At 34.6% G+C, this 15,405-nt stretch overlaps 3 protein-coding genes across 3 annotated transcripts; all 3 read left to right on the forward strand.

Moving 5' to 3' along the window:
• Nucleotides 1-2,493: 2,493 nt before the first annotated feature.
• LOC103839842 (pentatricopeptide repeat-containing protein At4g04370) lies at nt 2,494-8,344 on the forward strand. Its single transcript, XM_009116329.3, has one exon. It carries the CDS (start codon nt 6,108-6,110, stop codon nt 8,286-8,288), a length of 2,181 nt encoding a protein of 726 aa, XP_009114577.1. The 5' UTR covers nt 2,494-6,107; the 3' UTR covers nt 8,289-8,344.
• Nucleotides 8,345-8,392: 48 nt separating this feature from the next.
• LOC103839841 lies at nt 8,393-9,346 on the forward strand. Its single transcript, XM_009116328.3, has 3 exons — nt 8,393-8,636; nt 8,718-8,741; nt 8,826-9,346. The coding sequence occupies exons 1-3, from the start codon at nt 8,450-8,452 to the stop codon at nt 9,149-9,151; spliced, it is 537 nt and encodes a 178-aa protein (XP_009114576.1). The 5' UTR covers nt 8,393-8,449; the 3' UTR covers nt 9,152-9,346.
• Nucleotides 9,347-12,842: 3,496 nt separating this feature from the next.
• On the forward strand, nt 12,843-15,047 carry LOC103839843. Its single transcript, XM_009116330.3, has 2 exons — nt 12,843-14,502; nt 14,585-15,047. The coding sequence occupies exons 1-2, from the start codon at nt 14,242-14,244 to the stop codon at nt 14,807-14,809; spliced, it is 486 nt and encodes a 161-aa protein (XP_009114578.1). The 5' UTR covers nt 12,843-14,241; the 3' UTR covers nt 14,810-15,047.
• The last annotated feature ends 358 nt before the right edge of the window (nt 15,048-15,405 follow it).

Consider the following 15,405-nt stretch of genomic DNA (forward strand, 5'->3'; position numbering starts at 1 on the left):
AAAATCTACTTATACAAGGTTGTTTGGACCTATTAGTTAGACTAACACCATATAATTTAGCATATTTTTAAGCCAAAGTAATATTCTATACATCAACTCATAATTTCTTTAATATACAAAAAGAGATATTGTAACTAACAACGATATTTTACCTAAAGATTTTATTATCATTTTTTTAATACAGAAAATAACTTAAGGAAATAGTCATAACAAACGGATTAATATTAATGTACATATTTTAAAATATTAATGTCCCATTTTAAAACTAATTTATTTATATATGTAGTAGAAAACAATATTAAATTTTGATGAAATCTTATTAAAATTTGCAATTTATTTTTATTTTTAACTTGAATTTGCAAAAACTGGGTCTTATATTGAACTAGGTCTGAGCTAACTCAAATTCGGTTTTTAGTACAACTCAGAACCAGTTAGAAGAACGAATCATGATCCGACTGGTTCGATCGTAAGGTCCGATCAGATTTTCAAAATATTGGTTAATACAGTTCAATAATTAAAATATGTACTTTTAATAATGAATATATTTACTACTAAAAAACATACATATCATATTTAAATTTATTTCAAACAAATCTCACACTATATAAAATAATGAATAATAAAAACATTAAAAGTCAATAGTTATAATGTGAAACAAAAAAAATTATACTAGATTTAAAATTTATTAAAGATTAAAAATCTCAAATCCGCGCTTCTTAAGCGCGGATCAAAATCTAGTATATGGTTAAATGAATATAGGAGCGTCTGAACCTTAGACACATTCAGCCTATATTCTTTGCTCATTTCAAAATTTAAATTTACGTATATGCACTATATTTTAAGAGCATATATATTAATCATCAGATGTCTAACTCTCATTAGCTGGGTGTTTAAACGCTGATGCTTATATAAACCTGTTTTCTGGCAGATTATATAAAATCTCAACAGTCATATGATAGGAGGCTTCTTAACAATTATGTGTGTGCCGGCCAAAAAAAAGTCATGAGTGTCTACCGACGTTCGAGCTTGTCAAAGTGAGAAGACATTTATTTAGTCATTGTATTTTGTATGTGTACGTGGATATATGTGAATAAAACTACTAAAATAGTTAATACACTACTAAAACACCATCGATTGTTAGAAAATGAGAAGTTAGTGCAAAACATGATATCATTTAACCGATAAAAAGGTTTAATCATGTCCTCTTGTTATCAACTTATCATATATCCCTTTATTGTATTAATAACTAGGGTCGGCCCGCCCTACAGGCGGGATATTAGTTAATTTGATATTCACTAAATGCTCGAGTTGAAATTTGTTTTAAGATTCAAGAATTTGGTTATCTGTTATGTCTTACTTATTAGTATGCGGTGGTATAGTTGTTTTTCGATTATTCTTGCTTTGGTATTATATCAAATTAACTAAGGGGGTGTTAGTGGGAGTTAGATTTATGATGATTGTTAGAATTTATAGAATCTAGTGTTATTGGTTTACACATTCTCACATTCTCATTAAAATCTAGTGTTATTAGTTTGATGATTTAGTAATTCTATACACAATCTTTTGTTATTCAAAAAGTCTAGATTTTAATGATTCTTTAAATCTATTAAAGTTGGTGTTATTGGGAGTTGTATTCTTCACCATTTAACTCATAACACAATATTTTGAGAATACTACTTATATACCTTAGATTCTTAGAATCATTATATCAATGTATTTTCATAGAATTTCACAATATACAAAACTCTCTACAACTCTTTCCAAATTTAACAAATCTTTCAACTTTTAAAATCAACATACTCTATATAAATCTTACTCCCACTAACACCCCCTAATTGTCCAACTCATAATTATAGATGTACAAATGTGGATTTATGATAAAGTTTGATGACAATACTATTTTTTTTTAATTATTATTCATAGTGGAGTGTGCATGTGTCAGAAAGAGGCCTATAACAACTTTTATGTTTTTGTGTATGGATTTTAAATATATATTATTTTGTATAATGCATACTTGCTCTACAACATTTGCTTGTAGACTAAAAAAATTGTTTTCTATATGTTTAAAAGAGAAAATATTTAGTTTAGAATATAACATGGACATATGTATTGACTAAATATAGAAGTTGGGTGCTATTTTAAAATGGCATATGTATAGAGATTTTTCAACCATTACTTCACTGGCACAAAATATTTATAACTGTAAATACCTTCTTTTAAAAGCAAAACTAATAAAAGTGTGTACAACAAATGTATTTTGATATATATTATATGCATCAAGTTATAAAGGTTGGAAACATTGCAAAACTGTTTGGAGCAAAGTTTTTAACTTCACGATCTTCATCTTGACGTCAGTTCAGTGTCGGTCCTGGCCACAAGCAGAAGAAGCATGGACTTCCAGCTGACACGATAATAAGTATTTTCGCGGCCACATATTTATAAAAAGTGACTTTAGCCTAATGGTTCTAATAGAAATTACCAGTGCTAGAGGTGCTGGGTTCAATTACCCTTAACTGCATTCTTTTATTTTGGCCATAAATATAAAATGGGACAGGTGTCACTCCCAGAACGCACGAATTGATGACGTGGCTTCACGGTAGAGAGGCGAACATTTCTTTATATATATAGATTTGCTAAGAACACAGAGGCCATAACACATGCACCCCCATTTTTTCTCTCCTAGCCCTACCTTCTTCGCAATCCAATTTCCATGTTGTGCTTGCCTCTCCAGTGTCGTTTGGTGCTGTGAGAGGGCTCGTCCCGACCCCATCACATCCGATCTTTTCACCGGTGTGAGTGTATGTGGTGAAGTGTTTCCGTTCTGGCCGTCGTTTGCGCAAACGACGATTTTCCTTTGCGAGTTGAGAAGATTTTGCGTTCTTTTAGCGACTGAACCATCACTTGTAGCTCTTCATCACCGCTATGGAGGTCGTCTCTCCTGACTACGGTTGCACCCTGACTGTGTGGGTCCCAACAAAGTTTTTGGCCATCTCCTTCAAAGACTTCTGGGTATGCGACGCCTGAGCTTGAGTTTTTAGAAACTCAGACCTGGATATGATGATGACTTCATTGTCTTTCCATTGGATCAAGATTAGGTGGTTTTGCTATTGAGTGATGCATTAATTTAGCTCTTTGTCCCTTTTTTTTGTTGTTGATATGGTGTCGCTTGTTAATATGGATTTGATTTGCAGGTTGCATTTGGTCGGCGAATGGAGGTTTTTTGTATTTTTGGATTTTCGAGTCACATTTTGCGGTTAGAGGAGGTAGTAATTAAGACTCAGGAGATGGTGATGCTGTCCCTTTCTCTTTACCGACTTAGAAGATGAGTGTGGTTGAGTTAGTTGAGCGCTATTAAACACATGTTTGTGTTGTCCCGTCTTTTGTTGGAACTTGAGTTCAGTTCATTATCCTAGCTCGGACCTTGAGGGAAAGGATAATTCTTGAGCGGGTTTAATTATGCCCGAGGAAAGCAATTTGTTTAGGCAACCGTTTGATCAGATTCTTGCTAGCGTTGTGTTCCTTATGGTCTGGTTTGTCAGATCTCTCCGTTTTTGCTCGTCTCGGCCAATCTATCATCCGGTTATTCAAGATTTTATCGTTATTTGTTGTCATTCGTTCCAAAGCAGAACGGTTTCAAATCTAATTGTTTTTGTTTCCATGTATTTTACCTTATTGCTATGAAATCAAGTTTAGAAGTCTTACATTTTGTTCAGCAAATATTGTAAGTCTCAACCATTCATTTTTTGAAATGATATTTACAATTTAGTAAAAACATTGCTATATAGTTCCCTTCCGTCTATAACTCTGCCAAAATTGAATCCAATACTACTATCACCATACGACTCAGTAAATTATAAACCTCAAATATTAATAAGATTTTCCGTAAAAAAAAAAGCAGAAATATTAATCACTTTTAGTAGCAACGTAACCATAACCAAAATTAAGTTCAGAACTACCATATCTTACTAGTATATATCAATTCTTTAAAGCCCATCGCACTGATATTGAAAATTACAATGTTTTGGTTAAAAAAATATCATGATAGACACCAACCTGATGCATTATTGATGTTATAAGATTCCGACCTCTTGATACAAAACTAAAATAGTAAAATTCAAATTATCTATCCGCTCAATTTATACAGTGATATTTGATATTGTATTATGCTATAATGTATGAATACTATCTTTTATTATTTTTATTTTCTATTATTCAAAAAAAAAAATGTATGAATACATTAGCAAAATCAGTTTATCTTTTTCTCGACAAATTCTGTCTGTTATCATGGAATTCAAAAGACTGATTATTCGAAAAGTTATTTGCACTGGTTGAACATTGAATCTAGACCTAATTAACGATTCCTAAGAGAAAAGAATTTTGGACTTAAAAATATTAAACTGAACGCCGAAGAAAGCATGTCAACTATCATCATGATTCATGACTAAATGACTCAGAAAAATGATTTGGCATTAAAGTATGAACTTATTCTACAAACCGATAATAAAAAATTATAAAACAAATGATCAAAGTTGATGAAAAGTAAGAAATACAAATCTAAGCAAACGAAAGACAGACTCTACCTGCGTTGACTAGTAACCAACTTAGTGTATGTGGATGGTTGAGAAGTTCGAACATTTATTTTGTAGCAGTTAAATTTTAAAGATAAGGCGATAAGATCAAGGAACATACGACACACCAAGGACATATTCATTCTACAGCTTACCTAGCTCGTATGATTAACAAAAAGATAACAAATCGTATCATTTCACTCCAACATGAACCGGAATCACCTCTGTCCCATAGGAAAAAATAGACATTTAAATCCCTAACTATTTGAAATCAGCAAGTTTAATACCAAAATATTACTTTCACGATTTTATTTTTCAACTTATAGTTTTGACTTAGCAAATTAGTGACTTAAAACATCAGCTGTTAAATCATAAACAAGTTTCGTTAGTTTTATATCAATTAGCTTTGAGTGTTGACAAAAAAACTTCAGAAAAAACAAAAGAAAACAATTTTTTCAAGTGAAAATTTTTTTGGTTTAGTGTTGATTAAAATAATCTATTAATTTTTATAAATAAGTTTATAAAAAAGTGAGTTGACAAAAAAAAGTTTATAAAAAAGTATACCACAAAAAGACCGTTTGTCAATGTTTCCAATGTACACAATAAACAAAAAGAACAGATATACATATACTTGTTTGTTGTAAAACTATTTTCGTAGTTACTTTATATTTTTTTCTCACTAAAGCTTGATCCGCACACCCGCGCGGGTATTTATTCTTGGTTTGAAAAAAAAATATTTATCTTATATAAATGGTAATATATGTTTTTAAAATATATATATATATATAATAATTATTTAATATATTTCTAAACACAATCATTTTAAAATTTATAATGAATAATTTTATTTTATTTTTTGATCCGTCAACTGTTACAACCCTATTTTAAAAATATAACTCGTGTGTTCGTGCAAATGTATTTTTTATGGATCAAAATTTTAATGTAAAATAAAATAGTTATCTATTTTTATATTTGATTTATACGATTAAATAATTCAATATATTATTTAAAATTTTATGGTTTATATTATGTATTTTTATAACACTTTTATGTTTTTTAGATGTAGTTAATATACCAAAATAAAAAATAACCACCCGTAATAACAAAATCTTGTTACATTTTTGACATAGATTAAGTATAATTTATTGTTTACCCAGATTATAGGAAACATTTTTTAAATAAATAAACATAATTTGTTATACTTTATTTTAGGAAAATGTATTAATTAAACTATAAAAGACAATAATACTAAAAAGTAGGTAAATTTATTACTTTAGTGGTATTCAAATGTAAATAACTTTGAAAAGTAAGGGGCAATTTATAGTACTTCTCTTTTAATAATATAGATGATTGCAAAAATGATTTCATTCAAAGAAAAAATCTGTAAAGGTTTGCAATTTTATTATATAAAATTAAAAGGTGATATAAAAATATTAAAGGTAGCAAGAAGGCCCACTTCTACAAAAAGCCCATTAAAATACTAACGATCACCAGAAACCCAATAATAAAACACCATTTTGCAGCGGTAAGATTGGAGCCATGATCAAACCATCTTCTTTGCTCAACTCCACCAAGAGCTTCAACTCTCTCATCAACCATCTCTCATCTCATGGAGCCCACCACCAAGTCCTCTCCACATTCTCCTCCATGCTCGCCAACCGCTTCCTCCCCGACGCTTTCACTTTCCCTAGTCTCCTCAGAGCCTCCGCTTCCCTTCGCCTCCTCTCCTTCGGTCTCTCGCTTCACCAGCAGGTTCTCGTCAATGGGTTCTCTTCAGATTCCTACACATCGTCTTCACTCGTCAATCTCTACGCTAAGTTTGGAGCTTTGGATCATGCTCGGAAAGTGTTCGACGAAATGCGTGAGAGAGATGTGGTGCACTGGACTGCGATTATTGGGTGTTACTCACGCGCCGGGTTCGTTGGAGAAGCCTTCTCTTTGGTTAACGAGATGAGATTTGAAGGGATTAAACCGGGTCCGGTTACGTTGCTGGAGATGCTGAGTGGTGTAAAGGAGATTACGGAGTTAAAGTGTTTGCACGCGTTTGCTTTGGTTCATGGGTTTGGTTGTGATGTAACTGTGACGAACTCTGTGTTGAATCTGTACTGTAAGTGCGATTGTGTCGTAGATGCTAAGGTTTTGTTTGACCAGATGGAGAAGCGAGACATGGTTTCATGGAACACAATGGTCTCAGGATTTGCTTCTGTTGGTGATATGTCTGAAATCTTGAAGCTTCTGTGTAGAATGAGGGATGTTGGTTTAAGACCTGATCACCAGACGTTTGGAGCCTCACTTTCCGTGAGTGGAGCAATGAGTGATATTGACTTGGGGAGAACGTTACACTGCCAAGTTGTGAAAACTGGTTTCGATGTAGACACGCATCTCAGGACGGCGTTGATGACAATGTACCTAAAATGCGGAGAGGAGGAAGCTTCGTTTGGAGTTCTCGAAACGATTCCTGAAAAGGATGTTGTTTGCTGGACGGTTATGATATCAGGGCTTGTGCGGTTGGGTAACGCTGAAAAGGCTATGAATGTTTTTGGTGAAATGTTACATTCAGGAACAGAGCTATCGAGTGAAGCAATAGCTAGTGTTGTAGCAGCTTGTGCTCAGTTAGGTTATCTTGATCTCGGCGCTTCAGTCCATGGTTATGCATTGAGGCAAGGATATAAACTAGACACTCTTGCGTTAAACTCGCTTATCACAATGTACGCGAAGTGCGGCCGTTTGGACAAAAGCTTAGCTCTTTTTGAACAGATGAATGAAAGAGACTTAGTTTCATGGAATGCAATCATCTCTGGACATGCCCAGAACGGAGATTTGGGCAATGCCTTATTTTTGTTTAAAGAAATGAAGTTCAAAACCGCGCATGGAGTTGATTCATTGACGGCTGTTTCCCTTTTACAAGCTTGTTCAGCCTCTGGTGCTCTCCGGGTAGGGAGACTGATCCATTGTGTTGTAATCCGAAGCTTTATCAGGACCTGTACCTTGGTTGATACCGCTCTAGTTGATATGTATTTGAAATGTGGCTACTTAGAAGCTGCGAGGAGGTGTTTTTATTTGATCTCGCGGAAAGATTGTGTTGCTTGGGGCACACTCATTGCAGGCTATGGTTTTCATGGCAAAGGGGAGACTGCTATGGAAGTCTACTCAGAGTTTCTCCGATCTGGAATGGAGCCTAACCATTTGATATTTCTAGCGGTTCTCTCATCTTGCAGCCATAACGGAATGGTTCAGCATGGCTTGGAGACATTCTATTCAATGGTTAGAGACTTTGGTGTTGAACCGAGTCACGAACACCTCGCTTGCGTGGTTGATCTGCTATGCCGAGCCAAAAGGGTAGAAGAGGCTTTCAAGTTCTACAAAGAGAATTTTACAAAGCCATCGATCGATGTCTTGGGTATAATACTTGATGCTTGTCGTGCAAATGGAGAAACAGAGGTGGAAGATGTAGTTTGTCGGGATATGATTGATTTGAAGCCGGTAGACGCTGGGCATTACGTCAGGCTTGCACATTCTTTTGCCGCGATGAGGAGATGGGAGGATGTGAGTGAGTCGTGGAAGCAGATGAAGTCTCTCGGCTTGAAAAAGCTCCCCGGATGGAGCAAAATCGAGATGAATGGGAGAACCACAACGTTCTTCATGAGTCATAGTTCGCATTCAGATGAGACTGCGTCTGTGTTGAAGCTTCTTAGCAAGGAAATGAAACAAATCAAATAATGCAACTGTAATTACGTACATATCCTTTATAGTTGCTAAAAATAGGATCAAGTAAGTTAGGAAGGATCCAATACTTGGGGGAGATTTGAAGATCTGTTACTGGAGACTCTTTCTCAGATTCAAACCAAAGTTAAGGTTTGCATAGAGATAGAAACAGAGAGATGCCCAGAAGGCAGAAGAAGACGGCTAAGGTGGTTACAGGGGTGATGGCACTGTGCATGGTTGCGTACATCGCAGGACCGTCTCTGTATTGGCATCTTAACGAGACCATTTCAGAGTCTCTCCACTCCTCTTGTCCTCCTTGTGTCTGTGACTGTTCTTCTCAGCCTCTCCTCTACATCCCAGATGGTAATCATCATTATCCTTCTCTTTTTTTTCTTTTTGCGAAAATCGATTATTAATGTGTTTGATTCATTGTTTCTTCTACAGGATTGAGCAATCATAGCTTCTTGGGTGAGTGTTTTCTGGCAATGCCTTTTGATATAGAGCTAGTAAGAGGGCCAGAAACTAATGTTGGTTTCTTATTTCATTGTTAAGATTGTATGAGACGGGAGGAAGGGAGTGAAGAGAACGAGAGTAGTTTCACAGAAATGGTGGCTGAAGAGCTGAAGCTGAGAGAAGCGCAAGCTCAAGAAGACGAGTGGCGCGCGGACAGGTTGCTGCTAGATGCTAAGAAAGCGGCGTCTCAGTATCAGAAAGAGGCTGATAAGTGCAGCATGGGGATGGAGACTTGTGAGCAAGCAAGAGAGAAATCAGAGGCGACACTAGACGAGCAGAGGAGACTGTCTTACATGTGGGAGCTTCGAGCTCGGCAAAACGGATGGAAAGAAGGACCTAACGTTGTTTCCTCTGATGTTATCTAACAATCGGTGAAATCTTTTTTATTGTTTCAATATTTCTGAAACTCTTAGACAGATTTTTTAAATTAGCACGAGGGGAAAATGTTGTCCATTTGAAATGGTCAGGATGCCATCTGAAATTACAAAATGAGTTTTCTTTTTAAACCCTCTAACGCATTAGTTAATGCGTTATAAATTATAACTAGTATTTATTTTTCACGATTAGTGTTATATTTTAGATGTGTTTTCGTATATTTAATTGTATTCATAATATTATTATGGTAATATAATTAATAATGTGATATATTGTTAAAATAAAATAATTAATTAAATCATTAAGATGAATGAAAATAAGGAAATAAATGATGTAATATATATGTTGAAAATAAGGTTTTCTATAAGTGAAATTACTAAAATGACACTATGTTTTTTTTATATTGATATCCATGTTTTCAAACAATTATCACTTATACTGTTATTTATATTTCCAAATAATATTAAAATATATTTTACTTTTAATATTATAGATTATGCAATACAAATGGTCAGAGAAACCATTTGAAATAAATAGGTTAGTGCAAAACAAGCAAACATAAAATTGAATGATGAACAAAGAGAGAAAAAGGGACAGTTTACTCTCTCAGCCCAGTCATTATTCATCTAGGTAAAACACTAACAAGTCTCATGAATTTAGCAAGTAACGTCACGTATCATTTACTTTTATTGTTTCTATATTTTTGTACAGAGATAGAAACAAAGAGATGACAAGAATTGTTATTGAAGATGAAGAAAACATTTTGTTTAACATGTCGTCGCTACAATTATATAAAAATGTTGTTTACTGTTCAAATATTACGATTCAGATTAGTGTTTGATGAGATGTCAGTTTTATAAATGATATTTCCAGAGAGGTTCTGATGTAGTTTGTGATGTACATCAGAAGCTAAGCTGTGTCAAGACGTATGGCAGAACATCGAGTGGAAAAAAAATTTTACAAGGAGATTGTCTAAGGTGATTGCGTGTGTAAGTGGAGATCGGAAAAGGAAAGAGAATGGAGGTGATTGGTTGGGCTGTAGAAAGAGACTTTAGCTTTAATTTTCATCTACAACCTTAAATACTACCAATCATGCTTTATCTTAGTTTTTAAAGCTACAACCAAAAAACTAAAACTACAGCAAAAACATACAAAAAATGGTTGTAAAAATATTATTTTCTAAAGCCCCATCTTTTTAGTTGTAGAAAATTAAAGCTACATCCCTTAAAGCTAAATCAAAAAATTCTACAGACTAAATTCTAAAGTAATTTTTTTACAATTACAGCCCAACCAATCATCCCCAATATCTTGTTGAAGACAAATGACATTTTCCATTAAGCAAAGAGGCTTTGCTTGGAGAAGAAGTGTTACTTGGAGAGGAATAAGAAATTTTCTTATATGGGAATGAAAGTTCATTAAGGTGCATTTAATAAACTTGGTGAGCAAGTCTACGGTTTATATATAAGGAGGGATGTGCCCTTATGAGAAGAAGAGCACCCAGAGATTAAAGTGAGAGAGAGTTTCATTAAGTGTTAAGTGTTGACCTATGGTCTGACGTAGTGTCCGATGGAGTCTGATGTGGACTTAGTTTGGTGGCGTTGGAGTTGGCGCTCTGTGTGGTGGAGTTAGCCATCGTGTGTAGCTCTTGTGAGCTTTGTGTGTGCTTGGGTGATCAAGCGTTTTGGTGTGTCCGTTGAGGTGTGGTGACCATGCGTTGGTGTGACGTGCTCGTTGGTATATGTGGTGTGCGTATGGTGTTGACATACTCGGTGACGTACTTGGTGAAGTACTCGGTGACGTACTTGGTGAAGTACTCGGTGACGTACTTGATGACGTGCTCGGTGACGTACTTGGTGAAGTACATGGTGATGTACCTTCAGAAACTTGGAGGTTGAAGCCTTGACTCAGGGAGAGTTTAGCAAAGATGGTTTCATTGAAGAGGGCTGGAAATATTGTTGATGTGTGAAGACAATGAGCTCTGGTACGGCCGGATGGGATCTATACTTGCGTGCTTGATTCCTAATCTTCATAGATATCTATCTAGAAAAGAGTGTGTCAGGAGGTTTGTGTCTGATGTATACGTTAGCAAATAATGATATATTTGCATTCTTGTTCCAGTGATCAATGAAATTTGGACGATGTCCCGGAGATGTAGGAAACGAACCTCGTTAACAAATTCAGTCTGTCGTTTACTTTCTTCTCTATATTTCTAATTCATCCGCACTTACAAGTTTTTGAACATTTGAAAAAACTGAAGTGTATGAGGTACTTGTGTTCTTATAATAGTTGATTAGGTGATAACCTGTGCACATGCACGGATAAAAATTTCATACAAATTTGGCAAACCGAAACAAAAATAATTGTATACAAAATTACACAAAACCGGCACACTTTCTAAATAGTTGTGGATTTTGTTGATTAAGTTTGGTTCATCGCTTTTGTCAAATTTTTATAAATCTACTAAAGCTCATTCTATAACTATTGGATCAGCTTGGTCTAAGTCTTAACATATAGTGAAGAATAGTTTAAGCTCTATGAATTAAAGGCCCAAACTAAAAAAACACTATGAACAATTCGTTTTGCTTTTACATTGGGAACATTCCATATTCAAAAGTCAAAACTAAACAAGATACGATACTATAAGAGTATAAGTAATTAACTGTTCTACAAGTTACGATGTGAGCGTTAAATGAATTTTCAGATTCACGAGAAACTGGATATCTCAACAGCCCATCAAATGTTAATTTTGAATTCCTTCTATAAATAAGCATCGATACTTAATTTTTTTATATATCTCTGAAAATTTCTATAACGTAGCTTCAAGAGGAGAAAAATGTTTTGGATGAATGTTCTTTACTTCATCAGGCATGCTGCCAATATTGTTACTACTGTAATGGCGCTGGTTGCAATCATTTCTCGTTAGGATAATATTAATTAGCTCTATCATTAAATAAGTACGGTATCTATTCGGAGTTGTTGGTATTTTTTCTTTTGGATATGAATATGATGAAGGTAGATCTTGTTATCTCAACTTTTTAAATAAGATCAATATTGTTTCTCCATCAGTTACTTCTTTGGCATGTTGTACGATCATTATCGTTGCTTCAATTTAGCTTTTACTACTAGCTTTTGTCATTTTGATTCTATATGTAGTCTTATTCTGGATTTGCATTTTTGTATAACTTGGTCTCCTCTTTTATTATATATATATATATATATATATATATTAATGCAATCTATATTTGGTTTTTATTTATCTATGGTTGTGTAATTTGGTAAGTCCTTTTAGACCTTAAGCACACTTTTGTCTTCTCTACTGGGAAGATATTCGTTTTAGTGAAACCCTGATGCCAATCATGTTTTACGTTTCTCAGTCCAACAATTTAGGCCTGGGCATTCGGGTCGCCGGGTGGGTTCGGATCGGGTATTTTCGGATCCGAATCTTCCGGGTCTAAAAGTTTAAGATCTGATAGGGTAATTTTAAATTCTCGGTTCCGGGTCGGTTCGGATCATGCTGGGTCTGGATCGGATCGGGTCTTAAATAGTTATACCCATTCGGATAATTAGAATTTATCGGTTCAGATTCGGTTTGGTTTCGGGTCAGTTTCGGTTCGGGTTCGATCTAAAAAAGAACTAAAAATACAAAAAAATATCTGAAAAAATTTATATATCCGAAAATATTCAAAATTTTATTCAAAATGTGTATTTTTATTATATTAAAATGTGTATATATACTAAACTATGCGAGATACAACAACAATTTGTTGTTTCCTAGTGGTTCACCCCCATGTTCTCTAGATAAATAACCCGTCTTCGATTCCCCTTGATGCATTTTATTTAATTTACATTATTAATTCGGATACGCATCGGGTTTCGGATTTGGGTTGGATCGGTCCAAGACACGCGGGTCCTCTGCAACAAAACCTGATAGGATAATTTGATCGGATCGGTTCGGTTCCGAACTGGGTTTTTTCGGGTTGGTTTCGGGTCGGGTCTTCGGGTCCGGGTAAAATGCCCAGACCTACAGCAATTACTATGAGTTAACAACTTAACATGACGAAATCAACTCAAAAGCACAAAATTGCTATATTCTAATCCCATCAATCTAATTAAAATTCAAGACGTTATAACTTTTCAAACAAACTTTATATTATATTGCAGTCCATGATTTAGCCGTCCAAATAAAGCACAACGAATGTGGCACAACACTATATCTTCCATTTTAAGAATCATCTATCTTTTTACAAAAAAAAGAAAGAAAAAAGAATCATCTATCTTCTCACTTTTGCGCTCATATTTGTCACCACTCCGATACGTTTGTATTTGTTCTCTATTGATTAACTCTATTCGATAAATAATCACATATATAGTATCAGAACTAGCTACTTTTCTTAGTTTTTTTCCGATAAAGGGAATGAAGTCGCAATTTTCCTCCATTGTATTTTTCAACCATAAATCATTGAGCAAACACAGGTGGACAAAAACATATACAAAAGATCTTTATAATTCTGTACTATTTTAACCAAAAAGTGGAAAAATGTTTATTATTCACGCGTGTTTATTTATTTATTTTATTTAATACTTTATACAATGAAAGGTATAATAGGATTAACATTTATAAAAGATTTAGTGCCCGGAACTTAACGAAAAGAAATCATTCAATTAGTTTGTTTTTTTTCCTATTTTCATGGTAACCGACTATAATTATGGAAAAAGAAGATGTGCTGATATCAACATTTGCTTTGATTGAATGAAAGAAGCTTGGTTCCAAAGCTGTTCAAGAAGCTTGGTCCCAAAGCTATCCTAATCCTAATAAGATGCAATTGTGATATATGGAAATACGTAAAAAAGATCTAGAGTAATCCAAAATATACAAAATATTTGTTAACAATTAAAAATATGGAGATTTGTATCTATCAATACAAAGATCTAGAATGTTCCGAAATATAGCATCGAGACCTGAGGTCTTTATTATATATATGTATTCGTAGTTTCAATCAAAATACATCTTATTTCATATCCCTAATCTCCCTATATCTTTCTCTTGCTCCGCCGCCGTAAACTTCCTCTTATTGACAAGATGGCCGTCACAGAAGGACAACAAGTCATGGCTCTCATCAGCAAGCGTCTCCGTGCTCACCGCAAGAGGTACAACCGTATTACTGAGATGGAAGAGGCGGTCTCTCAGGGCAAAACCCTAAACAAGGAGCAACAAGAAGCCATCCGCTCGAAGCCAATCGTTACCGCCCTTATTGAAGAGCTCGAGAAGCTCCGTCTTCCCCCTTCTCCTCCTCCTTCCACGGCCGGTTCAGAAGAGATCAACCTCCCTGCTAAGAAAAAGGTATGCCCTTATTTTACTTAACCTAATATCGGCTTTTAACCATGAGATAGATCTAAACCTAGTTTCTCTCTCTCTTTTGTAGGAACGTAAGGAGGAAGCCGAGGAGGAAAATTTAACTGAGAAAGACGTGACGGACCCTGAGGGTTGCAAGATATCTGATGGTCTCGATGCTGGTGAGGTCTCCAAGGACAATATTTCTCCGTGTAGCGTGAGCTCACAAGATGGTACGACGTCGCCGCCCCCAGCGACTAATGCAAAGCCACGACGTAAACGGAATAAGGCGAAGAAACCTAAGACTTCGAACTGATCGAGTCTCCGACTTTTGTACGAAGCGGAAGTACATTGCGAAACTATGAATTGCTTTGGTCACAATCCTGCAGTTTCCTTTTAGTGTTCTTCCGCTTGTTCACAAGAGCATTTTGCGTTTGAGCTTTCTTTCTACTATTTTTAATTCATTATGGAATTTATTACTAGAGAATTGTTTCGTCGCCTCGAGTGTTTTCATTCCTATGGAATACAATCTATATTATGCTAAGATTTATTTACTCTGTTGTTTACCATTTTTTAATTTAATTATCGTGAGGCAAAATTATAGACATCATTTAACATTTAATAGAAAACAATTTAATCAAATCAAATACGAAGATTAATTAAATGATTTTATTTTGTATAAAAAGTTGTCATATAGATAAATAAAATCGGTAGATCAAATAGAGATTCATCTAAATTAGTTACAAATGGCACACTATATATCGAACATACTAAGAATTGATAATTTTATTCAGCGATTTGTTTTTTCCTCTTCATGGATCTGCAAGGCATCAGATTTGGTGCACGCGTGTCATTCATATTTTTAATTTGTCACCATCAGCTGAATCACCTACTTTATTAGGGAGAATTAGT

The sequence above is a fragment of the Brassica rapa genome, chromosome A09 (assembly GCF_000309985.2).
Source record: "Brassica rapa cultivar Chiifu-401-42 chromosome A09, CAAS_Brap_v3.01, whole genome shotgun sequence".
Classification (NCBI taxonomy): domain Eukaryota; kingdom Viridiplantae; phylum Streptophyta; class Magnoliopsida; order Brassicales; family Brassicaceae; genus Brassica; species Brassica rapa.